Below are 23,668 nucleotides of genomic sequence, written 5' to 3'. Positions count from 1 at the left end.
CGCGCGGTCCCCCGTTCCTTCGCCTCCCTCAAGCAGTCAATAGATCTGCGCGAGCCGGGCGGGCCCCCAGTCCCCAGAGAGCGGGAGGAGCGCCCGGTGCGCCCCGGATCGCGCCCCCGCGCCGCGCCCCGCCCCGCCCCGCCCCGCCCGGTGCTCCCCTCCCCTCCCGCCCTGCGCGCCCCTCCCCTGCCCTCCCCTCCCCGCCAGTCTCCCCGGCCGCCGAGGGGCCGGGCCGGCGGCGGGGGAGGCGCCGAGCCGGGACTGCGCGCTCGCCCGCCGCGCTTTGGGCGGCCCGACCGAGCGGCTGGATCTCGCGCCCCGCGCCGCGGCCGCCGCCGGCTTTTGTTGTCTCCGCCTCCTCGGCCTCCGGACCGCGAGCCGCGCGCCGGGACCTTGGCTCTGCCCTTCGCGGGCGGGGGCTTCGCGGGCCCGGCCGGGACCCTAGAGGGGCGCGGGCGGGCTGCCGGGGGCGCCGCCGGCCCCGCCATGGAGCTCCGGGCCCGAGGCTGGTGGCTGCTGTGCGCGGCCGCCGCGCTGGCCGCCTGCGCCCGCGGGGACCCTGCCAGCAAGAGCCGGAGCTGCGGCGAAGTCCGCCAGATCTACGGGGCCAAGGGCTTCAGCCTGAGCGACGTGCCCCAGGCGGAGATCTCGGGTGAGTGAGGGCGCGGCGCCCGGGGGCCCCAACCTGGCTGGGCTGCGGGCCCCGGACCCCGGCGTGCCCGGGTCTCCCCCTGCGGCCCCCATTCTTTCCTGCTCTCTCTTGGTTTGCCCTGCGCGGCCCCTCGCCCCGGGCGCTCGAATCCCGCCGCCTGTGCCCGGCCACCCGGACCCCTAGTGGTCCCCTGCGCCTTCGCTCGTCTGCACCCCTTCGGGCCCTCGCCTCCGAGCTCCGCGCCGCCCTGCCTCCCCCCGGTCTCCTCCGCTCCGCTCGGTCACTCCCAGCCCCCAACTCGCACACCCGCCCCTTCCCCGCGGAGCTTTCCTCGCCGGGCGGTGGGCCGGGCGGTCCCTGGCTCCGTGCCTCGTCCAGGGCCACGGCTCGAGCTGGGCGTCTTCGGCCACCGGCTCGGCCCAGCGCGGCGGCGGGGCAGGAGTCCGAGTCCCGGGGCGCTCCGGCCCACCTCGACGCCAGCCAGGGCTGAGCTGCGGGGCCGGCCATCGGGGCGCAGCTGAAGGTGGCCGCGGGTTAGGGACTCCAAGTCGGCTGTCCGGGCCTCTCCAAGAGGCGCCTCGTGTCGGGCCCGGGGAGTCCCGCGGGGTCCCTAGCAGGGCAGCCTAGGGGCCCCTGCGAGACAGGGAGCGAGCTGTGCGCTTGGCGGGGGGCGGAGAAGGCGCGACCTCTTCCACCTCGAGCGGGAACGCCGCCTGGCAGGGATTCCTGATTCCTGCGGGGGAACTTGTGCTCGCCTGGTGCTCTCGCCCCGCCTGCCACTCTGGGCCGCTGGAGTCCAGCTGCAGGTGGTCGGCGCCTTGGATCCCGCCCAGGGGCCATGTCATTTCTCTGTAACAGCGTGGATTCTCCCAGGCGGCCTCAGCCCTGCAGCTGCCCGCAGTCTTGCCACCCCCTCCCTGCTGGCTTCTGATGAGCTTTGGGAACAGAAGTGGATGTGAGAGTGAGGGGTGGAGCACAGTGTCCTAAGGACCTCCAGGACCCCCAGGCTTCATCCTCAAACTGCACACGTGTCCAGAGCCGCACTGGGTCTGGTCTGTCTGGGGCACAGTGGACAAGGGCAGAGCAAACCAGATTCCTGCTCTTGGGGGACTCTTTCCAAACGGGCGGGGGGGCAGGCAGGTAAGCGAGGCACTCAAATGGTGGCACAGGAACAGAGAATGACTAGGGCCACGGAATTCTGAATGATAGAGGAGTGCATGGGGGCGGGGGCCATGGCCATGCCTTGCTGGGGACTGGGAGGAGGCAGCCAGGCTCTGGCCCCCTGGCCCCTAGAAGGGCAGATGCACAGAAGGCTGCCTTGAGAGATCCCTTGACACCCCCCCTGAGGTTCTGGAGAGGCCCCTCTCAAGGATCCCAGGGCAGGCCTTGCGGTGCCTCCCTCTGCTGACGGGGCCCTGTCAGTGTCCCAGCTCCCTCCCGGGTTGGAGGTGGGATGGGTTTGGGGGGCACACCAGCACAGGCCCTGGGCAGAGTTTGGTTCATGCTCCACCCCCACCTCTACTCCTCCCCCCACATAAACAGGAACTTTTGCCCGGCCTCCCTGGCCATCCTACTGGATCCCTCCTCAGAGCACAGGGTCTCAGGGTGGCTGAGCGGCTGCCCCCACCCAGCCCTGCCTCTTGGACAGAAGCCGTCTCCTCTGCCCCACGGCCCTCCTTCCCACATCCACTTGGCCGTGGTGCCCCAGGGGCCATCCTAAACTTGCTCACATCCACAGGCCTCTGTCCTAGTTAGGCCGAGAGCCAGAGTGGCAGAGTTTGGGCAGCCGCCAAGGGCTAGGAGAGAGCCAGGCAAACTGGAGAAACTGAGGAGGGGCTGGGCTGGGAGGCTGGGTCTTGGGCCCCTGGGGTTAGGGGATACAGTTGGTTGCGGCCGGCATGAGCAAAGTATGTGGCTATCAGTGTGATGAGTGGGGGCGGGGTGCTGTCCGTCCCGCTGGGGGAGTATGGCCGCGCAGCAGCTGTCCCAGCATCGCGCTGGCCAGGGCTTCGGGCGCCGCCCTCCTCTGGATCTGGAAAGCCGGAGACCGGGCAGGGTTACTGCCCTCCCTGCTGATGGCCTGCGGCTCCTCCGTCCCAGGGCCAAGGGCTCCTCCAGGGGAGGTGCTCTCCCCGACCCCACATGGCCACACCCCCCTGAAGAAGGCTAGAACTGAAGAGTGCCCTGGGGGCCCAGGCGCCAAGGAGAGCACCAGTGCCACGTGGGGGAAGGAAGCAGGGTGACCTCTCAGGGCAGCGGCCAGCCGGCCAGCCATGTCCCCTTCTGCTCCGGGTGACTAGTGCTGGCCTCTGCAGACCAGGCGCCCTCTGGTGGGCCCGCGGCGGCACACTGCTCTCCAGGAGCCGGGCGGAAGGTCCCCTCTCCTGCAGGCCCAGCAGCCAGACTTCTCCAGCTTGGGGACCCCTGGGGGTGGACCCCTGTTGCGAGTCCCCTGGCTCAGCTGGCCCCCCGGCTGGGTAGGGCAGAGACCCAATGCTTCCTCGGGGCTGGGAGGGAAGGAGGGCTGCCCTGGCTCTGCAGGGGACCTTTCCAGCCTCTGCCTGAGGGAGCAGAAATGGTGGTGGGCTCCTAAGAGGGGACCATCAGAGTGTGTTACTCTCCGTTTCTGACTGTGTGTGGTTTTTTGGACAGCCAGGCCAGGCAGTGGTGACAGGTGAGGCTCAGGCGTTGGGGGCAGCGGCTGGGGAAGGCCACCAGGTGGCCCTCCCTCAGACCAGAGCGTTGTCCAGGAAGCAGGGGCCAGGCACTGAACTGCCACTGGAACCCTCTGCCGTGCTGGGAAATGCCCACCCTGGCTCGTGCTGAATCACAGCCCTTCCTGGCAGGGGCTCCCTTCTCCTGCCAGGTTGCTTCTGGTCCCCAGATGTTTCCTAAGCACCTGCCGGGGCTCCCAGCACTCGACACAATTCATCCCGAATTTTTCTGACCCTTGGCTGGGTCCTGGGACAGGGACCGCCTCTGTCTGTTCACCTCTGTTGTAGCCGCAGAACTGGGCCCAGCTCCCGGGGCTGAGCAGGTTCTCAGTGAACACTTGCTGGGGTCCCATGAATGTCCTGCTTTGTGCTGGGTCATGCAGGGTGGGTAGTGGGAGATGCGGACAGGTCCAGCATTGGGAGTTAGAGGTCGGGGGGCATGGGACTGTCAGTGCAACCAGAACCAGTCAGCTGCTCCTCTACCCCAAGAATCGGGGTGGCACCAGCATGCAGGTGGAGCCCATACTGAGGACCACATCTCAGGCCCTGCTGTAGCAATCTTTGCTTCTCTGGGCTGGCTGTGACCTCATGGCAGTGGGGGGGGTGGGGGGGGTGCGGGGCGGCGCACAGATTATGAGGGGAGGGTCCTCAGAAGCCGTGGGCCTCCCCCTACCTTGTCCTAGAAAGGGCTGTCCTGGCTGGGCTGGAGAGAGCCCACCCGGCGTCTGTCTCTCAGCCACGGTCAACAGGGCTCTTGCAAGCCACCTGGCGCACAGCCTATCCCAAGACCAGAAGGTTCTGTGTCCCTTGTCCCGTTCAGAAGGCAGAAGCCTCCGTGTGTCTAATCTGGGTCCCCAAGGTGGTCAGCAGCCTCGGGCTGGGCCGCTGCTCAGTCCTCCACCATTCGAGCTGAGGTTTCATCATCCCCATCGTGAGGACAGGGCTTCGAGGGAGGGTGGCCCAAGGGAGCCAGGATTCGACAGGGCCACCTGCCTGATGCAATGGCTTGGGCCCCTTGCTCCAGCCTCTGTGCTGGACGTGCTGCTGTGCTCCTCCGGGAGGCAGGACGTCCTCCCCGGGCCAGGACAGGCAGCGTCCTGCCGCTTTGGCCTCCCACCCCGGTCGGCCTCTCTGTGCCTCTGTGTCTTCACATGTGACAATGGGAATAGTCACGACCACCCCCAAAGGTTGCTGGGAGGCAGAGCGTGTGGGCACTGTGGACTGTGTGGGTGGCCTGAGGCCACATCCTCCCCCTTGTCCCCTTGGCTCCGGAGGTCTTCTGCGGAGGCATGAGCCAGGCTCCATGTGACTCACTTCCCGGTAGTGTCTCGTTCACATGTTGGATAAGGAGGGGTCTTTGTAGACCTGGTTTCAGAGGAGTAAACTGAGGCCCAGAGAACCCATATAACTTTTTTCAGGGCACTCAGCCCATGTGGAGCTCTGGGGCCTAGAGTGCAGTCTGCAGACCCCAAAGCCTGTCACATTAACTGCTGCTCAGTCCCATGGTCTGTGTTTTCTGCAAACCTCGTGCCATCCCAGCCTGGAGGCCTGAGATGGGACCGTGAGGTCCTGGCCCTAATGGGCCACCAGCTGCCTTCTCCTGTCGGCTCTCCTCGGCCTGCCTCCATTTCTTAGGCCTCGTTAGAACTTATCTTACCTCCGTCTCCTCCTGAGCACCTGCCCTGGTCTCCCTGCCCCGATCCTTGCCCAGCTCCATCTGGACAGCGCTACCCCATGACTCGGCCTTCCACGGGCCGGGCCTTACTCTCTCGCCGGGCCCCCGCTGCCTGTCCAGTGAAAGCCAGCTTGTCAGCCTGCCTTGGGGCCTGTCACTTCCACCATGCTAAGGGCTGTTCCCAGGCCCCAGGGGTGTGAATCAAGTGACCCCAGGATGCACACAGTGGGTGGCCCAACAGTATGCTGCTGGCCAGCCCAAGGCGCGGCCCCCGGTGTATCCCCAGCACCATGCTGGTCCTAGTCCCCCAGGGGCTGGTGAGCCTAGGCGAAGAGACAGGCCAGTCCGTTAGTAAGCTGGCTCCATGCTGGTGCTAATTGGGAACAGCGTGAGCTGTGAGCCCGTGATTGACCGGTCTCTTGGGCTGTGGAGGCCTCTTGGGACTGGGACTGGGGACGTGCCGGCCGGGTGGTACGCTGGGCTTTGGCGTCAGGAAGAGAGCACTGTGGGTGTGTCAGCCTAGCTGGCCCTGGACGGGGAGACAGGCGGAGAGGGGGGCTTGCCCGAGGCCACATGGGCATCAGGTCGGGCCTGGGCCCCATGTGTGCCGTGCCCAGGCCTGAACATGCCAGGTGGTGAGAGGTTGGACTTCTCTCCTGGAAGCCAGACCCTCATCCCCAAGGCCTGGCTTGGTTCAGGGTGGTTTTGGACCAAGATTCAGGACCCGTGTCTGGGTCCAGGTGGGTATCGGGCCCTGCAGCCTGAGCCCAGCCCTGCTTTTGTCCTATCTCCTTGCCTGGCATTCGGTGCCAACCCTGATTGTGTCTCACAGCCAGCACGGCCCCGTGGGGTCAGGTCATGGGCCACATTTGGGAGAGAAAACAGGCTCAGGAGGATAAGGGCTCCAGCCCAGGGCCGCCCACCCCGGAACCCAGCTCCTCACCACCGCACTGGCTGGCGGCCTTTCTTGTCAGCGTTGTCTGTCTAGGAACAGGCCTGGGCAGGTGCCCTGAGCTCCCGGAAGTCTCCTGGGGTGGAGGAGGCTGCCATCCTTCTCCTCCGTCTGCTCCAGGCCCCACCTCACCCCAGGCTGCCTTCCCAGGTGGGAGCACATGGTAGCCAGGGGTGAGGTGAGGGCTGACCTGGCCTCCCACACTGTGGCCTCTGTCCTGTGGTCAGGACCAGGCATCCAGCCTCCTCAGCTGTTCGAAGTCAGGCCATGGGTCCTGAGGAAGCTCTGAGTGTGAGAGCCCTACTCTCTGGGCACAAATCCTGGGATCTGGGTGGGTTTAGGAACCCCTGGGGGCCATCTCTTCATCTGCCTGTCTTCCACGCGCTCCTGGCTGGCTCACCTTCCTGGCACATGCATCCCTCCTGCCCGGCAGGTCCTCTCCCTGCCCACCCACAGTACACGTTGGGCACCATCCTCCCTCAGGCGCTTGGCCCTGATGCTCAACTTCCCCGGGCATCCCCAACACAGCCCCACTTAGGGGCTCTCCCTGCTCCCTGGGTGCTCCCCAAGTCTGGGCAGGCCTTGGCTCCATTCAGTGCAGTAAACATCCCAGGCACCGCCCATGTGCCAGGCCTGGGCTGGGCGCAGGGTCAGGAGTGTACCAGCTCCCAGGGTTGCGGTGACAAATACCACAGACCGGGTGGCTTACACAGCAGAAGTTTATTATCTTGCGGTCAAGAGGCTGGAGTCCGAAATCAAGGTGTCAGCCAGGCTGGTTCCTCCTGAGGCCGCGAGGGGAGGAGCTGTTCCAGGCCTCTGCCAGCTTCTGGCGGTTGCTGGCGATCCTTGGCATATCTTGGTGCCCGGGTCTCTGGCTTCATCTTCACATGGCCTTCTCCTTATGTGCATGTCTGTTTCCGTACTTGACCTTGGAAAAAGAAGGGCAGCAGTCCTATCAAGTTAGGGGCCCCCCAGCTCCCGTGTGACCTCATCTTAACCAGTTACATCTGTGAAGACCCCATCCTCAAGCAAGGCCGCCTTCTGAGGCCCTGGGGGTTAGGAGTCCCGCATATGAACTGGCGGGACGCAGTACAGCCCACAGCAGGAGGCAGCCCCTCACACCTGCTCTTCATGCCCGTGCGCTTCCCGTCCAGTGGGTGGAGAGCCTGGGCTCTGAGTATTTAGTGGTGGCGGCTTCTCAGGATAGGACCAGGCCTCGCCGAGTCTGCCACAGGCTCGGGCTCATCGCAGAGATTCACTCAGGCCCGGACGACAGAGTGGCGGGGTCAGACCATCCCCTGGCAGCCTCCTCACCCCTGCCCACCTGCAGGCTTCTCAGGGCACAGCCCTGGTCTCGGCATGCTCAGGGACCGTAGCTCTTGGCCTTGCATTGCCACCCGGTCCCTGCCCAGTCCCAGCCATCTGTGGTTGGGAGGGCCCCAGAGTTGGCAGTGAGGGGCCGGCCTTAAGATCTTCATGGGGATTAGGGGCACCTGGCTGGGGGAGTTGTGACTCAGTGGTACCAGTGTGCCTTAGAAAGGTTCAGCGTTCCCACGTGCAAGTGGGAGGGCCTCCAAGCAGGGCCACAGCATGCAAGCAGGTGCTGGGCCCCCAGGTAGACTTCCGGAGGAGGCAGTGGGGCTGAGGGGCTAGGAGGCAGCCAGCAGCACCTGAGTTTGGAGGGTTTGGAGAGGGAGAGAGCTGGGAGGCGGGCAGCGGCATGGGGCCTGGGCAGCAGCTGTCCCCTGGCACAGTGGCCCGGCTGAGGAGGCTCGCTGCTCATTTGTGCTAAATGCTCCCTGGGTTCTAGAGGCTTGGCTGGGTGACAGGGCAGCCCCAGGGGGGCTCCATCAATCCTGCTCCCTTGGCACTTGCCCTGACCTCAGCCCCCCAGGGGCCCGGTGCTCTGCCCACTGCCCCTGCTGCATCTCAGAGGAGGAGAGTTGGCTTGGGCTCCAGTAGGGGAGGGGACCAGGCCGTTTGCAAACCAGCCTGAGGCCCAGACTGGGAGGGTGAGAAGCAGACAGGAAACCAGAGACCAGCGCTGAGGGACTGGTAGGCTGTGAGGACCAGCCCGGGAGCACCATGAGGCAGGTCTCCCATCACCAGAGGGAGTTGCAGCGTAGGTGAGCCCCAGGGTCTTGTCAGAGGCATAGACAGCCACAGCAGGGCCTGAGGCCAAGGAGAGGAGCTGGGCTGGAGCTGGCCAGTAAGGGGAAACCCTACAGGAGGGCCGGCTCTGGGCCCCTGCCACCCTATCCTCTCCTTCCCTCCTGCCAGGGTGCCCCCGGAGCCCATCAGGGCCTCAGTCCCAGGGCTTGTCTCCTGCAGCCATGCCCTGACCTCCACCAGCCCATTGCCTGGGGGTATCTGGAGGGCAGGTTGAGTATCATCTCATATGACCACTTAGTGTGCAGATGGGGAAACTGAGTCCCAGAAGGGCTTCTCAGGACTCAGAACCCTGTTCCTTAAGTGGCTTCTCCCCGATAGCCTCACTGCCCAGGCCAGACCCTGCCACCTGCTGACTAAGTCACTTCTGCCCTGGTGTAGACTGGCCCCAGGTGTCTGGTGTAGGCACCGGGTGCCAGTGCCAACTCCTGAAAGGGGTGTCCCACAGAGGAGCAGGTATGAGGTGAGGCCACGCGAGCCTACCTTGTTGGGGTAATGGGGGTGCCATCCATATGACCTGGTCCTGTAAGCATGTGGTCCAGAGTGCAGAGGTGAGGTCAGCCAGAGGACAGAGAGCTGGGGGTCAAAGCCCCAGAACATAGGCCACAGAGCACCCCACAATTGCAGGGAGAGACGGCCCTGGCAGGCCCCGGAGGACCAAGGGGTCCCCAGGCTGAGACAGTGGAGGAGCTGGGGAGGGGCCGTGGAGGCCCAGGAAAGAGGTGGGCCCTGGGAACTTGCAGGCCCAAGTGGGGCCCTCGTGATGCCCACTTGAGGACTCAGGCTTCAGGAAGGACTGGCTGGTAGCTGGAAGAACAGAAGGTCAGGCTCAGCTCAGCTCCAGCCCAGGACCTGCCAGCCAGCCACCCCGGGAGGACCTCCTGAGATCAGAGCTGGTCCTGCCAATGGGCCCCAAATGCCTGAGCTCAGCTGCCGTACCTCCTTGTGAGAGACAAGGCGGGGCTTCACAGGCCAGGAGGCATGGAACCCTCATCCTTCCATTTATCCATCTGTCCTTCTACCCACCCATCCATCCATCCATCTATCCACCCATTCATCCATGGGACCCTCATCCTTCCATTTATCCATTCATCCATCCATCCACCCACCCATTTATCCATCCATCTATCTGCCCATTCATCCATGGGACCCCTCATCCTTCCATTTATCCATCGATCCATCCATCCACCTACCCACCCCCCCATCCGCTATGTGCTCACTCCTCTGCTAGGGACACAGAGATGAAAAGCCATGTTCCCCACCCCCCAGAAGGTCAGGGTCTGGTGACAAACTCAGTTGAGGCTGCCAGGCCCTCCCAAACCCAGCAATCCAGGACCTGGCAGGCACTGTGTTCTAAGTCTCATCTAGGACCTGGCTCGTCGGCCCTGGGATGGTGGATTTGGCTGCAGTGCCACCGACACCTTGAGGGACAGGCCAGCATATCTCCTTCCCAGGTGGGCAGCCAGGCCCTGGGCAGGTGCACCTGGCAGTGCCCGTGGCCCCAAGCCTCCCTGGTGGGGACGTTTCCTGGGCTCGCCATCAGCGCCAGAACCTGTGAAGGTCTGTGCCCTGTGCACACCTTCGGGCAACATCCGTAATACTGAGGACCACTGTCTGAGAGCTGTGGGTGGCCATCCGGGCCCATCCGTGTATCTAAGCATGTTCTCAGTACCTGGGGCCACCTGTTGTTGTCTGGGCCCCTGTGGTGAACTGTGTATGATGTCCGAGTGCATCAAGCGTCTGGAGCCCTGAGTGCCCAGCCCCAGCTCTGGGGGCCACAGGGAGTACCTCCCACCCACCTGTGACCACCTCCAGGCCCTGGGGAGAAAGATGATGCCACCTGCTGCGAGGGTTGGCTCAGGCGTTGACTTGCATCTCCCGTTGTCATGGAGCACAGGACACCCTGGACTGACAGCGGTATTTTAAAGATTTTATTTTTTCCTTTTTCTCCCCAAAGCCCCCCGGTACATAGTTGTATATTCTTCGTTGTGGGTCCTAGTTGTGGCATGTGGGACGCTGCCTCAGCGTGGTTTGATGAGCAGTGCCATGTCCGCGCCCAGGATTCGAACCAATGAAACACTGGGCTGCCTGCAGCGGAGCGCGCGAACTTAACCACTTGGCCACGGGGCCGGCCCCTGACAGCGGCATTTTAAAGGGGTGTTGCTCCTAAATAATTCAACCCCACCATCCCTCACCTCCTCCCCCCGGCCTCGTGGGGGCTGCCTACAGGACACCCTCAGGCATCTTGGCATTCTCCCTTGGAGTAACTTAACACCAGGGATTGGTGCCTCCCTGTCACAGCGTATTTGGGAGTTTGGAGGACACTGTGGGTGGCCGTAGGTCAGAGACACAGCTAAAGCCCCCTTCCTGGGATATGGTTGTCACGGCAATTTTGGGGTGGGGTCAGGGAGGCCAGGGACCCTGTGCAGTGCAGGATACTCCTGAGCAGCTGGAAGGTGCCTTCCAGAAATGCCAGCCACAGCCCATTAGGAACACTTGATCCAAAGCCCTAGGCAGGACAGAACCAGTGTCCGAGGGAGCACAGGGGAGAGGGCACCCCTCTGCTTTGGGGCCAGGACAGCCTTGCAGGCGTGAGTGGTGGAGTCGGCTCTAGAAAGATGGACAGGTTAGTGGACAGATACAGGTGTGCACAGGCAGGTCATTCGAGGCTGGGGTTCTTAGCTGGGGTGCACGGGAGAGGCCCAGGGCTAGTTTTAAACTTTGCTGAGAAAGAAATTACATCTCCATTTTTGCTAACCTCTAACCAAAATTCAACATTTCCCGCGACTATGGACGAGGCAACAGTGGTATTCTGGTATCTGGGACTTGGTCACCAATAGAAACCACTAGCATTTTCGTGTCTTTTTACATTTGTAGCGGAAATACTATTGACACTCACCACACCTTTGAGATCCTGGTCGCTGTTAGACCTGCGCCAGGTCTTGCAAAACCTGTTCATAGGATAGCGCGTGTGGTGCAGCCCACGTTTGTTTTATGACATTCTGATGACCGTTGCGTTGCACCTGCTTTCCTGGTTGAGCCTCTGCATAATTTTTCACCTCATAAACATCATCCTGCGAAGGGGTCTCCGGGCTTCAGGAGATGGCCAGGGGCCCCAGGACACAAAGAGCAGGTCCTCTGGGCGGCGACCCAGAAGGCTGGTGGAGCCCAGATGTCTGCACCCAGCAGAACCTGCAGGGGATGGGAGCAGGGGACCAGGAGGTGGGGGGAGGGGGGGTGTCCAGGCACCTGAGGCTGAGCGGCAACCTGGCCAGCTGCCTGCAGGTGGGAGTGATGGGGACACTGAGACATGGCAGGCTCTCTGAATCCCTCAGTTGAGCTCCTACTGTGTGTCAGGCGCTGTTCTCAGTGCTGAAATGCAGCCACCAACAATATTGGCGCAGGAAAGGACCCATAGCAGGTCTCGTGAGCTGTGGCTTTGCTGGCCACAGTGACCGCGTGTTACTTTTGTAAGTTAAAAGTAAAGAGAAATAACATATGTGAATTTAGACACGCACGTGGGGTTTGCAATCGCACATGGCCCCTGTGCTGTAGAGCAAAGACCCCTCCCCATCTGGGATGGCCTGGGGCCCCACGCGCCCCTTGGCCATTGCTGCTGTGAGCTTGGCCTTCTCATCCTGTCTTCCGTGGGGACCTCAGAGGCTTGCACGGCCACACTGCACACCCAGCCCAAGGGCCCAGCCTCCACTTTCTCTGACATCTAGAGTTTGCAGCCTGAGGCCGAGGGGAGACCCGTCAGTACAGAGTCAGGAAGGCTGGGCACCAAGAGGGAGGGTCCGGAGGGCTGCTGTGAGGAGGTGGCATCTGAGCTCAAGGAAGGAGGGAGGGGCACGTTGACCCTGGGGCTCAGAGGGAGGCAACCTGCTGGGCGAATGGGTAAGGCCACGCCCCAGCCCAGGGCCGAGGTCTCTTGAATCCAGAGGCTGATCTTCTTGGCCATCATCTTAGGAAAGAGATGGGCCCAAAAGCAAGCCAAAACCTGGTCTCCTGGACCTGGCCAGCCTGCCAGGGTTCAAACGCCATCTCCACACTCACTTGCTGTGTGACCTTGGGCCAACTGCTGAACCTCTCTCTGCCTCAGAGTCCTTTTCTGTAAAATGGAGATGGTAGCATTGTCCGCAGCCAGGCCAAGAGCCACAGCTGGGGGTCAGAGAGATCCAGGCTGGCGGGGAGGGACTCTGCCCTTTGTCACCCACCACTCGGCTATCCCCAGTCCTGGTCCTGGGAAGCTGAGAATTGCAGGAAGAGTTGGCTGCAGGCCTCTCCTGGAGGGCAGCCTACGAGGATGGAGAACGACCCCAGCTCAGGGCCATGCCGCCAGCAGGAGGGGCTCGGGGTGGCCTTGCAGGGTGGCGGCTGGTTTTCAGAAGGGAGCTGCAGGCCCTGCGGAGAGGCCAGAGGGGAACGGCGTTAGGCAACAGGTCTGAGCATTGAGCAAGTTCACATAACCTCTCCCAGCGTCAGTCTCCCCATCTGTAAGATGGGGATAATTGTGTCTTCCTGTTAATTGGGTCGCTGAGGTCCATCATTCTCTGAGGTGGCTGGGGGCTGAGGTGGGCAGGCAAAGCCCCCTCTGACACCCCCCATTCCCCTCTTGCTGCCGGCCTGGGCAGGGTCTGAGGACCCCAGCCAGGGAGCCCTGGGGACATATGTGTGTGTGTGTCCGTGCCTTCGTGAGACAGGGTGTTGCAGGTGGGGAGCCTGAGTGACTTCAGTCAGGCCACTCCCCACACCCCACAAAGGGCCACCAGATAAAACTACAGGATGCCCAGTTAAATTGGAATGTCAGATAGTGAGTGATTTTGTAGTGTAAATATGCCCTGAATATTTTAATTTTAAATAAACAGCAAATAAATTTTTAGTGTAAGTATGCCCCATGTATTTACTATAAATATGTCCCAGATATTTGGGGGGTTTTTTTTAATGGTAAAATACAATAAAGTTTCCTATTTTAACCATCTTTAAGTGTACAGTTGAGTGGCATTAAGCACATTCACATTGTTGGGCAGCCATCACCACCATCATCTCCAGAACTTTTTGATCTTCTCAAACTGAAACTCTGTCCCCATTAAACACTATCTCCCCCTCCCCCTGCCCCAGCCTCTGGCACCCGCCCTGCTACTTTTTGTTTCTGTGGATTTGACAACTCTGGATCCCTCTTGAAGTGGAATCATGCCCGTATTTCAGGTCTGGCTGCTTTCACTGAGCATGATATGTTTGAGGTTCATCCTCCTTATAGCCTGAGTCAGGGCTGTATAGTATTCCGCTGGACGGATATGTCCCTTTTGTTTATCCACTCATTTGTCACTGGACACTCAGGTTGTTTCCACCCTTTGGCTGTTGTAAATAATGCTGCTGCGAACAGGGGTGTAAAGATTCTGTTCAAGTCTCTGATTTCAATTCTTTTGGGCCAGATACTTTTATACTAAAAAATAATGCATTGTTTATCTGAAATTCACGCTTGGCTGTGTCCTGGACTGTATCTGCTGTCCCCTACGCCCCTACATTGTGCCTGCAGGGCTGGGCTCGGGCTCCCTGCTTGGCGCCCACACACCTGCGAGCTGGGTGTGTGCTGGAGCCGGAGGTGCTGCCTGGGCGGCCATGCTGAGTCAGCGGCCCCGGAGAGACCATCCACCGGAGACCGCCCAGACCTCTCCGGATGGCAGGCGGGCCGTCTGCGGGCATGTCTGCTCCTGCTTCAGCCTCGCCCTCCGCTCAGGAATTCCCCTGGGACTGGGATCAAGGGAGGGCTCGCCGTGGGAGAGGCAGGGGAGGCCAGGCCTGGATTGTTGGGCTGCACTGGGCCCCGTGTCCGCGCAGCCGCTCCAGGCTGAGTGACCTTGGGCATGTCACTTTAGCTCCCTGTGTCAGCTCCATCAGCGGTAGAATAGGAAAGAGCAGCTGTTCTGAAGATTAAATGATTCAAAATCGCAGACAGGGCTGAGACCCTTAACAGCACATAGCAAGTGCTCCATCTCGTTGCGGGGATTGGGGCCTTTGTAAGAATAAGGTAGCGCTTGTGGGTGTCTGGCTGTCCTGCTGCCTCTGGGGAGGGGCCAGGGCAGGAAAGTGCTGGTTTCCCAGGGGAAGGGGAGGTCTGAGACTGGGGCTCTGGGACCATGATGGTGTTAAGCATTGTTTCCGTGAATGCTAACGCTGGACAACGGTTCTCTCCGTACAGTTTCTTTAGACACTTGTTTACTCAGCGCCAGGTCTGGCCCGCTGCTGGGCAGAGAGGTGAGAGAAGGGAAGTGGGGGTCCCCACAGGCAGGCAGAGCGGCTCTCCTCCCCTGGGGAGGGCCTCCCCGTGCTCAGGGAGGCCAGAGGCTGGGCAGGTGCTTTGGCCCAGAGAGACCTGGGAGGGCTTCCTGGAGGAAGGGAGAGGTGAGTGGGCCTTGAGAGAGGGCGGAGCAAGGGGGAGGGCGTGTGAGCTCCAGGGGTTAGTGGAAGCAGCAAGTCATGAGCTGGATGGAGGTGACCAGAGGGGCTGGGATGCCAGGCGGGAGTGGCCATGGCCTTGGGGATGGCTGCCCGGCTTTGAGGGAAGTGGCTGGATTGGGGTGAGCAGCAAAGCCCCTTTGCCCCTTCCCATTCATCTGTTCAGTCCCCAGTATTTATGGGGCCCATGCTGGGTGGGCCCAGGGCACAGCTAGCCTGGCAGGCTCCCTCGATGGCCCCTGAGGGCCTGCTCTGTGTTCTGGCCCAGCCGAGAGCCCTGCCATCTCTGCCTGTTGGCACTCACAGGGTGGGCGGATGGGCCTACGATGCGTCTTTTGGGGGAACATGGCTGAGAGGATCCCTGAGCCGTGTCGTCCCCTTCTGCAGTTCCAGGATGTCCCCTGTGGACACAGCCGAGGGGGCAGCTCCAGTCCATCTTCTAGGACTCCCCCCGCTGCCCTGGGGCCCCAGGAGTGGGGGGGCAGCCAAACTAGATGAGAGTGTGCAGAGTTTGGTAATTCCTAGGGGAAGCAGATCTGGACCTTGGGATGGAGGCCCAGGTCAGTGAGGTGAGAGACTGGGGCAGGGGCTGGGGGTGGGGCAGGTAGAAAACTCGTGGTGACTGGTGGTGGCCTTTGAGTGCCCAGACAGCAGTAGGGATCTGGTCGTTGTCAGCAGGAGAGGGGACTCCCGAGGTGGTGGGCTGCCACTGCCCATCGCGGAAGCAACCTGACACCTGCCCCGTCACCATCCCGGCTTGGGCCCTAGTTCCCCAGGGCACCCAGCCCCGGGCCTGCACCGGCCGTGCTGCAGGGGGACAGCGGGAGGGGGCTGGCCGCAGGGGTGGGCACCGGGCCGCGGGAAGCGAGGGGGCTGTGGGCCGCTGTCCCGCAGTCAGCGGGAGGGGGCGCGGGGCGGCCGCCCAGGTTTCCTGGGAGACGGGGGCGGTGCCGAGCGCGGCGGGGCGGGGACTGCGGAAGGAGGCGCGTCCTCGGCCGTGCGCGCCAGTGCGGCTGCGGTGCTGTCCCGCGCGGTGGCCGCAGACTCCTCGGCGCGCCTGCCCGGTCCCGCCCCGGCTCCTCTCCCTCCAAGCCCTTCCAGCCGGGTCCTCCCCCGCCTTTCCCCGGTCCGGCCGGACCCCCAAACCCCCTCGCATCCGCGCCCGAAGTCGCGCGCGCCGCCCGGAGCGTCACCGCCGCCACCACCGCAGCTGGGGACGCCGCTGCTGGAGCTGCTGCCGCCGCCGCCGCAAACGGGCTTCGGGCCACGGCCGGGTGGCGCCCGCGGAGCTGGGATCCAAGCTGGGTGACCCGCCGGGTCCCCAGTCCGCCATCTCCATCTCCCCAGTCCCACTGCATCCCCATACCCTCGCGCGCCACCCCCACCCACACTCCCTCCTCCTTGCCATCCTCATCTCCACCCTCGTCTTCCCGACACCACCGCCACATCCCACCTCAAGCCCATCTTCGCCCTCGTCCGCGTCGGCATCCATCGCTCCATCCCCTTCGCCTCATGAGCCCCATCGCCAGTCTCCATGTCCCCCTCACGGATCTCCCCGTCCTCACCGCTCGCCGTCACTGACCCTCCTTTCCTCGCCATCACTTCCCCACCTTCACCCCATCTCCGTGGCCCTCTCGGCCGTATCTCCGCAGCGTTCCTGCCACCCCTCCCCACCCCATCCTTTCCTCTGCTCCCCCAGTGCCTGCCGCAGCCCCCTTCCTGCGGCAAGCCCCCCTTCCTCTTCTGTCAGACCCATCCCCCTCCGCTTGGCTTGCCGCAGCCCCTGAGAGCCCCCCTCCCCGTGCCTGCCGCACCCACTGCGGCAAGCCCCTTCCCCGCCAATCGCGTCGCCCTCCACCCCCCACCCCTCCCCCTCGCCTGCCGCAGCCCCCTACGGCGAGGCCCCCTCCTCTCCGCCTCGCCCGCCCGCCTGCCGCAGCCCCGGCACCCCCGCCTCCAGCCCCCTCCCCTCCGCGCCCGCCCTCTGCGCCAGCGCCCCTCGTCTCTGCGCACCGCAGTTCCAGACCCCGCGCGCCGGCTCCGGCTCCACGGCCCGCGCTCCTCCATCCTTGCCCACCACGACTGGCGACCAGGGAGCCTGGCCTTTGTTCCGCCGCCTGCGACGCAGCCCCGGCCAGTCTTGCGTTGTCACCTCCGGCCTGCGGGAGCCCCTCGCGGGCCTAGGGGGCGGACCCCTCCCACCCACCAAGCTAGAGGTGTCCCTAGCCGGCGCCCCTCGGTTTCGGGTCCCAGTGCGTGACGGAGGCGGCAGAGGGGCTCGGTGCTGACGCTGTCATTTGGCTGAAATGGTGGAGGGGGCTTGGGTGGTCGGTGAGATTGTGGGTGAGGGGTAGCGTTGGGACCCAGAGAGGTTATGGGTGTTGATGTGTTTGTAAGGGTCGGGGAGATGGTGGTTGAAATGTCCTCTCCGAGGTGGGTCTGAGGCTGCCCTCCTGGATGGACTTTAGACGCTCAGGTGTGACCCTGTGACAGGGACTGGCGGGGTGCGCGCGTTTCAGGGGGACTGGGGTGGGGAAGGTAAGAAAGGAAAGTCTGGAGCTCCCACCGTGATGGTGCCCAGATGCTGGGCGTTTGTCCAGTGCCCCGCAGCTGACTGATGGGCATGCCAAGAGGATCCCGTGGCCCCCTGGAGCTGGATGGGGTCCCCGGGGGAGTGGGCATGGGGCAGTTGTCCAAAAAAGGGTCTATTGCTTGGAGGCAGCCTTCTGCATTCCCTCCCCCAGCCCCCGCAGTCAGCCAGCAAGGCGCGCTATGGGGTTCAGAATTGAGTAGAGGGGAGGGGTGGGCAAGCAGCTCCCTTCCTACTTTTCCAGACCTGGGCCTTTCCCTTGGTGTGTTTGGAGACCGTGGTGCCTGGAACTATCCACGTAGCTGTGTCCCGGCACAGTGCAGGAGGCTAGTGCGGGCTAATTGTCTACACTAATTTAGAGGGAGTAGTCCAGGGGCGGCTGGGTGAGTTGATGCAGAGCGTCTGGGATGTGGCTTTAAAGGCGGGTCGAGCAGGCGGTCTGCATACTCCTGTGTGAGCAGTGGAAGCTTCTGGAGAGATGGGCTTGGCGTGGCGCCATCTTCCCTCTGCAGTCTCTTTGGGAGGGCTCTAGGGCCGCCAGTCACAGGCGGCTGCCAGGCTGGGTCTGGACAAATGAGGTCTGTGTCCAGCATTGGAGATAGTGACCACCGTTGGGATGGGGATCTTGAGCCAAAGCATTGGGGTGACAGTGCTGGAGGTGGTGGCTGCTGGGTGGGGATGCCATTAGGGGGCTGCTCGTGCCCTAAGATGGGAGGGCTGGGAGCTATGGCTGTGTCAGCAGGTGGCAGGAGGGTGTGAGTCTCAAAGATGTTTGAGCTGTAGACTGACAGGGGCTTAGTGAGGAGAAGGGGGTCTGGGGGACCCCAAGAGGTCTGAATCTGGCGGGGGGAAGCACCTCGGTTGTCTGCCCAGCAAGAGAAGCACCTGCGATGGGGTTAGGGCATGAGTGCCGGTATTTTAACCTGAGGAGCAGGGTCAGAGGCCATCTGGGAATTGGGGACCTTGGGATTTGGTGGGGGCGGGTGCCTGGACGAGAGGCTCTACAGGGTAGGGGAACAAACCTCTCCTCTCCCCCTCCAGAAAATGTGGGATCTCCAGAGGAAGCTTCCTGAAGCCTAAGGGAAGGGAGAGTTCTGGAAGGAATAGTCAGCTGTTGAAAAAGCAGCCAAGGGACCAAGGACAAAAGGAGGGACCGTCACTGGGCACCTGGGGAGCAGCCTCAGTGTGGACGGGAGGGGTCAGTGGGAAGAGGGGACAGGCTGATGCTGCCCGCTGGGGTGGACTTGGCAGCTGTACGATGGGTGGGGAGGAGCAGGAGCAGTTTCTCCTGCCTGGCCTGAGTCTCACCTTTCTCCAGGTACTGAGCTGAGAGAAGAGGGGCGGGTCTGGGTGTGGAGAAGTTTGCAGTACAAGAGGAGAATGCTGTCAGTCTGACTTGCACACTTCTAGGGTCAGAGAGCTCATGCTTTCTCCAGGCAGACCCCCCCCACCGCTCAACCCTTTGGCTCTGACCAGGAGGGGCGGCTTGCTTGTTGGGAAGTGCAGGGGTGCGCTGCAGAGCTCACCTCCAGCCAGCTGATGTCCAGGACCAACAGATGACCTGTGGGCCCCGGCTGATCTGGGCCAGGGCTGGGCGGAAGGGAAGCTCAGAGCCTCTGTGCCTCGACCACCGCATCCGCCCTGCAGCAGGCTTCGGGGGCCGCCTCGGCCCAGCCTGCCCGGAGCCTCAGGCCGGCGCCCAGGCTCTGGCTCCGTGTCTTCACTCCCGTGTGTGTCCGAGGAGGGAGGGAGGGACGGGGGCTGTGCTGGGGCTGCCGGAACAGCGCAGGTCACCGGGCCGGCTGGACGAGGTGGCCAGGCAGGGTTGGGGGGCTGCGGGGAGGCCACTGGGGTGGGGGCCAGCTCCCAGCTGTGAGCAGTGGGTGGGCCAACGGTGCCAAGGAGCCCCACTCAGAGCCTGCGCACCGGGGAGCCCCTTGTGTCTCTTGGTATTTTGTCTTTTCCTCTCCCTGTCAACTCAGTTTCTCTCTCCTGTCTGTGTGAATGGGAGGTTCAGGAGGGGGGCTTGGTCCTCCAGGGGACCAGGAGGGTTCAGGAGGGAGGGCAGCCAGCTGGGGATGCTGTCTGCCCCTGTGGCCCATGGGTGCCTATGCCTGAAGAGCTCTGTCTGCCCCAGGGATCTGCACCCTCCTGTCTGCCCACCTGCTGCCCCCTGACCCAGCTGGCCTGGCCTGGATGCCCATCAGAGCTGAGCCAGGGGTGTCACCTGGAAGCTCCAGGCTAGCACCTGCCACCTCTCCCTCCCCCAGGGCACACCCTCTAACTTACCCTCTCACCCCTACCCAGTACCACCAGCTAGGGATCCTGAGCTGCAGGTGAGGGTCCCCGATGAGGGTGCTCTCTGGGCCCTGCAGCTGGAGGGGAGGCCCACAGGGGTCGGGGTGGGCCTCTGGCCAGCATGGGATAGGGGGCCTCAGGTTCCTCCTGGTTGGGTGCACACGGCCCCACTGCACAGCCCCCGGAGGCCTCCACCCTCAAGGAGGTGGGTCCAATATCTGCCCTGCTCTGCCACCTGGGACCCCTGAGAGAGGACCCTCGGTCCTGCTCTGTATCCTGCTGTCTGCTCGCGAGGGTCCGGGGCCACACAGCGTCAGTAAAGGCAGCTGAGAGCAAAGGATGGTTGCTGGGGATGTTCTCATGTCCCAGCCCTCCCTGCCTGGAGGTGAACTACACCCCCAGAAGGAAGGGGGACGGGATGGGGGGTGCCTCCTCTCTACCAGGCCCAGGGGAGCCAGGCTCTGTCCTTCGACCCCAGCTGGCTCCCACAAGGCCTGCACCTGGCCTCACTTACCCCAGGGGGTTGGATCCCAGACCCCTTACTTGCGAACCCCTACAGGCCAGGGCTGTCTAAGGGGTGGGCACACAAGTCGTCTTGCCACCCTGATCTATCCACCCCAAGGTCAGCCCTGTCCCAAGATGGGTGGCCATAGCCCCCATCAGATGAGCATGCTAGCATCACTTCCAGGCCCTGGGAATGGGGGTGGTGGTCCTCCAGACATGCAGCCCCTGCAGGGGGCAAGCCCCCGGGCAGGAGGAGGGAGGTGTCAGCAGGGGGCACTTGGCAAATGAGGCGCTCAGGGCAGGTTTGTGTGGGAAGGAGGAAGGGGCTGTCCTGCCTCTGCCCTCCCACCTTTCTGCGCCCCCAACCTCCCCTTACCCTCTACCTCTGAGTGGGCTCTCCCACGCCCCTCTGACACCTCCCTCCAGTCCCACCCAAGTATGCAGCGGCCCCCTCTCACTGCACCTGCGGCAGTGCCACCGTCTCCTCGCTGTCAAGTTGAGGGGCACAGAGCCACAGAGGGGCCCACAGTGTGACTCGCTGGAGCCCAGACACCATTCTCTCCACCGTGTCAGCTCCCCCGGGCGTTGTGCACATGGGATGCAGGAGAGAAACACACTCGAACTTAGTCTGACCTGGCCACCCCTACAGGCTCTCCAGGGGTCATCCAGCCTCGACATCGTTACTTAGTCTTATTTACCCCCCAAGGCTTCTGCTAGAGGCTGCCTGATCCTCCAGCCACTGCCCACCGGGGCAGCTCGTGCAGGGCTGCAGAGTCCTCTCCAGGTCACCTCGGAGCCCCCCACCCCTCAGGATGCCTCAGGACCCAGAGAGCTAGGCCCAGGCTGCTCCACCCCCCACCCGCAGCTGTGCTGGCCGCACCAGCAGACACCTCTACCCCAGCCCCACAAAACCCCTGTCCAGGCCAGACCCCTGCCTCCACTCCTACTCCGGGCCCAGCCCAGGCCCCCACCAGGAGAGACCCTCCTCCAGCTTAGAAGCAGGAAGTTTGGCCTGTGGGGAGTGCGCCGGGAGAGCGTGCGCCGGGAGAGCTGGGAGGAGGGGTGGGGTGGGGTGTGACCCACGACCCAGTGGGTGTGGGGGCCTGCAGTCAGGCCGCCTGAGCCCTCGGCCCCTCCCTGTGTGACTTGGACAGGAAAGCTGATCTCGGGGAGCCTCAGTTTCCTGGTCTATAAAGTGGGATCACAGCGCCCACCTCAAAATGCAGTTGTTACAAAACTGGGACCAGCACGGTTTCAAAGGAGTGGATTTTCCTCTCCCTGAGGCAACCATCCCCATGGGCTGCATGGTGTGCCTGCAGGGTTGTGTTGACTCAGGGCATGTCCTCACCTGGTGATGGGAATGTCTTAGCTCAGGGCTATAAGCAGTCCCCAGGGAGCCAACACTGAGGCTGTGGCACAAGGTGTGATGGGGGCTTTGAGGGTGCGGAGAAGGGACCGTCACCTGAAGGGGCCACGGGTTTGTCCTGCTAGATGGGGGCGGGGCTCGCCTCAGGCCCGCCAGCCAACTTGGGCCCGGCCCCATCCCCACCGGGGTAGGCCGCCCCTTGTGGGGCTACAGCCTCTGCCAGCCCAGAACTGGTCTCCAGGCTGCACGTGTCCTCGGTGGGAGCTTGCCCCCCATGCTAGGGCCGAGGAAGGAGACTCTGCCCTTCCCCTCGGGGATCCCTTCCTCCCTCCCCATGCTCAGCCTGGGCCCAGGCACGGGGCACCGGGCAGGCCTCCCCTAGTGAGCCTGGAGTCTGGCAGCCCACCCCCACCCGAACACAGGACCCCGAGGCCTCTCTGTGCTGGGGTACAGCTGAGAGCTGAGCTGCTCCGGAGCCTCTGGGATGGCCCCCCTGTGCCTGGTGGCAGCTGGGCGGGGCTGGGGGCTAGGCGGAGCTGAATGGAGAGGACATCCCTGCACTGGGGCTCAGCCACCTGCCCTCTGCTTCACACCCAGCCCCCACCACCCCTCAACAGGCCTTGCCCCAGGTGGCCCAGAGGGCGGGGCCTGCAGAGGAAGCCCTGCTCCTGCGTCCGTGCTGGCGTACCCCCCAGGCCCTGCGCCAGAGCTGTGTCCCCTCCTGCATCTGCCATCCACACCCACTCTGCCCAGGAGACCCCTCAGAGCCCAGTTGTTGCGGTCCCCACAGCTGCCTGCCCTGCCCCCTCCTCTCCCTCACGCCGGCCCCTCCCCACAGGCGAGCATCTGCGGATCTGCCCCCAGGGCTACACCTGCTGCACCAGCGAGATGGAGGAGAACCTGGCCAACCGGAGCCGCGCTGAGCTGGAGACCGCCCTCCTGGACAGTGGCCGCGCCCTGCAGGCCATGCTCACCACCCAGCTGCGGGGCTTTGACGGTGAGTGGGCCGCTGGAGCACGGGGACCGCAGGACACTGCCACTGTGGGGAGCTAGGTGCACAGGGCCCTTTCCCCGTGGTGGGGTCAGGGTAGTGCGTTAGCACTTGGGGGCTGGGGGCTGAGGTTTGGGGGTGTCACGGTTGCAGAAGGCTGCCCACGGGTAGGGGCCTGAGCAGGGGTTTCGTGAGCCCCGGAGTTGTCTGCAGGCCTCTGCGTCCACTGCATGGTGTGCACTTTTGGAGAGAGAGGGCCCGTCCCTTCTATCAGGCCCTCAGAGGGGATCCTCTGCTCTCAAGGTGGCTCCTTGTCACGCACAGAGCTCTCCCAAGCACCTGCCAGGGACCGGCCTTGCTCTGGCCACCAGGTGGCCTGGATCCAGGGAGCTCAGGGTGAGGGCTGAGATCAGGGGTGATGGGGCTGCAGAGAGCTAGGCCTGCCCTGGGGGGACACGAGGAGAGTGCGGCTGCGCTGTTTGAGTCATCCCCAGCCCTTACCAGGTCTCACGTGGTCAGATCTGGGCAGAGAGCAGCCGGCCGTAACAAGGAATGGTGGGGTGATGTATGACAGCGGGCACCTCGAAGAGGCCAGCGTGGGTGCTGGGGGATCCCCCAGGAAGGGACCTCTGAGCTGAGATCGAAGCCCAAGGTCTCAGTGGAGGGAGAAGGTGCAGGGTGGAGCTGGCGGGCTGGGGCAGCGAGCCTGAACAGAGAGAAGAGGGAGAGTGGGCACGTGAGGCCGACGGGCAGCCCTGGCGTGACCTTGAGGCCCAGCTTGCAAACACCCGCGGTGGCTTCCATTGGAGGCCCGTTGATCTCAGTCCCTGGACTCCCGCCCACAGCAGCTGGCCTCACAGGCTCCCAGGGAGGGGTGGCCCCTGCCGCGGAGGACAGGCCGGGGAGCCCGAGGTCATTTCCACATGGCTGCTGGCCTGGCCAGCTTTAATTGGCCTCAGCTCATTGGCGCCTACTGGGTCCCTGTTGGGTCAGCTGGCATCTTTGTGCCTCTGATGATGACACTTGGAGCAAGCCTTCCCTGGCTGCCCAGGGAGGGGTGGGTGTGATGTGGGCGGCCCCTTTCAGTGCCACCTCACCCCCAGTGCTCCTGGGCCTGTCTGTGGGAGGGGACCCTGCGTCCACTCCCCTGCGTCCCAGGGTGTCCCTGAGGTCACTGAGACCTGCAGCCCTGGATCCCCCCTTGCTCCCTGTTGGCACTCCTGGTGTCCCGTCTGCATGCATCAGTCCCTCTCCTCATGCCACCCACAGCCTGACCCGTCATCTCTCTCCTGCTCCCT

General features: G+C 63.5%; 1 protein-coding gene across 1 annotated transcript in view; it reads left to right on the top strand.

Annotated features, from left to right (window-relative positions):
- Positions 1 to 224: 224 nt before the first annotated feature.
- The window catches only part of GPC1 (glypican 1), a 30,955-nt gene continuing 7,511 nt past the window's right edge, over positions 225 to 23,668 (top strand). Inside the window, exons 1-2 of the mRNA XM_014842857.3 lie at positions 225 to 652; positions 22,218 to 22,376. Coding sequence (XP_014698343.2) covers positions 487 to 652; positions 22,218 to 22,376 — 325 coding nt within the window. The 5' untranslated portion in view covers positions 225 to 486. The remainder of the gene's footprint in view (positions 653 to 22,217; positions 22,377 to 23,668) is intronic.

This window comes from Equus asinus, chromosome 19 (assembly GCF_041296235.1).
Source record: "Equus asinus isolate D_3611 breed Donkey chromosome 19, EquAss-T2T_v2, whole genome shotgun sequence".
NCBI classification, from domain to species: domain Eukaryota; kingdom Metazoa; phylum Chordata; class Mammalia; order Perissodactyla; family Equidae; genus Equus; species Equus asinus.
This window is presented reverse-complemented; position numbering and strand designations above follow the sequence as displayed.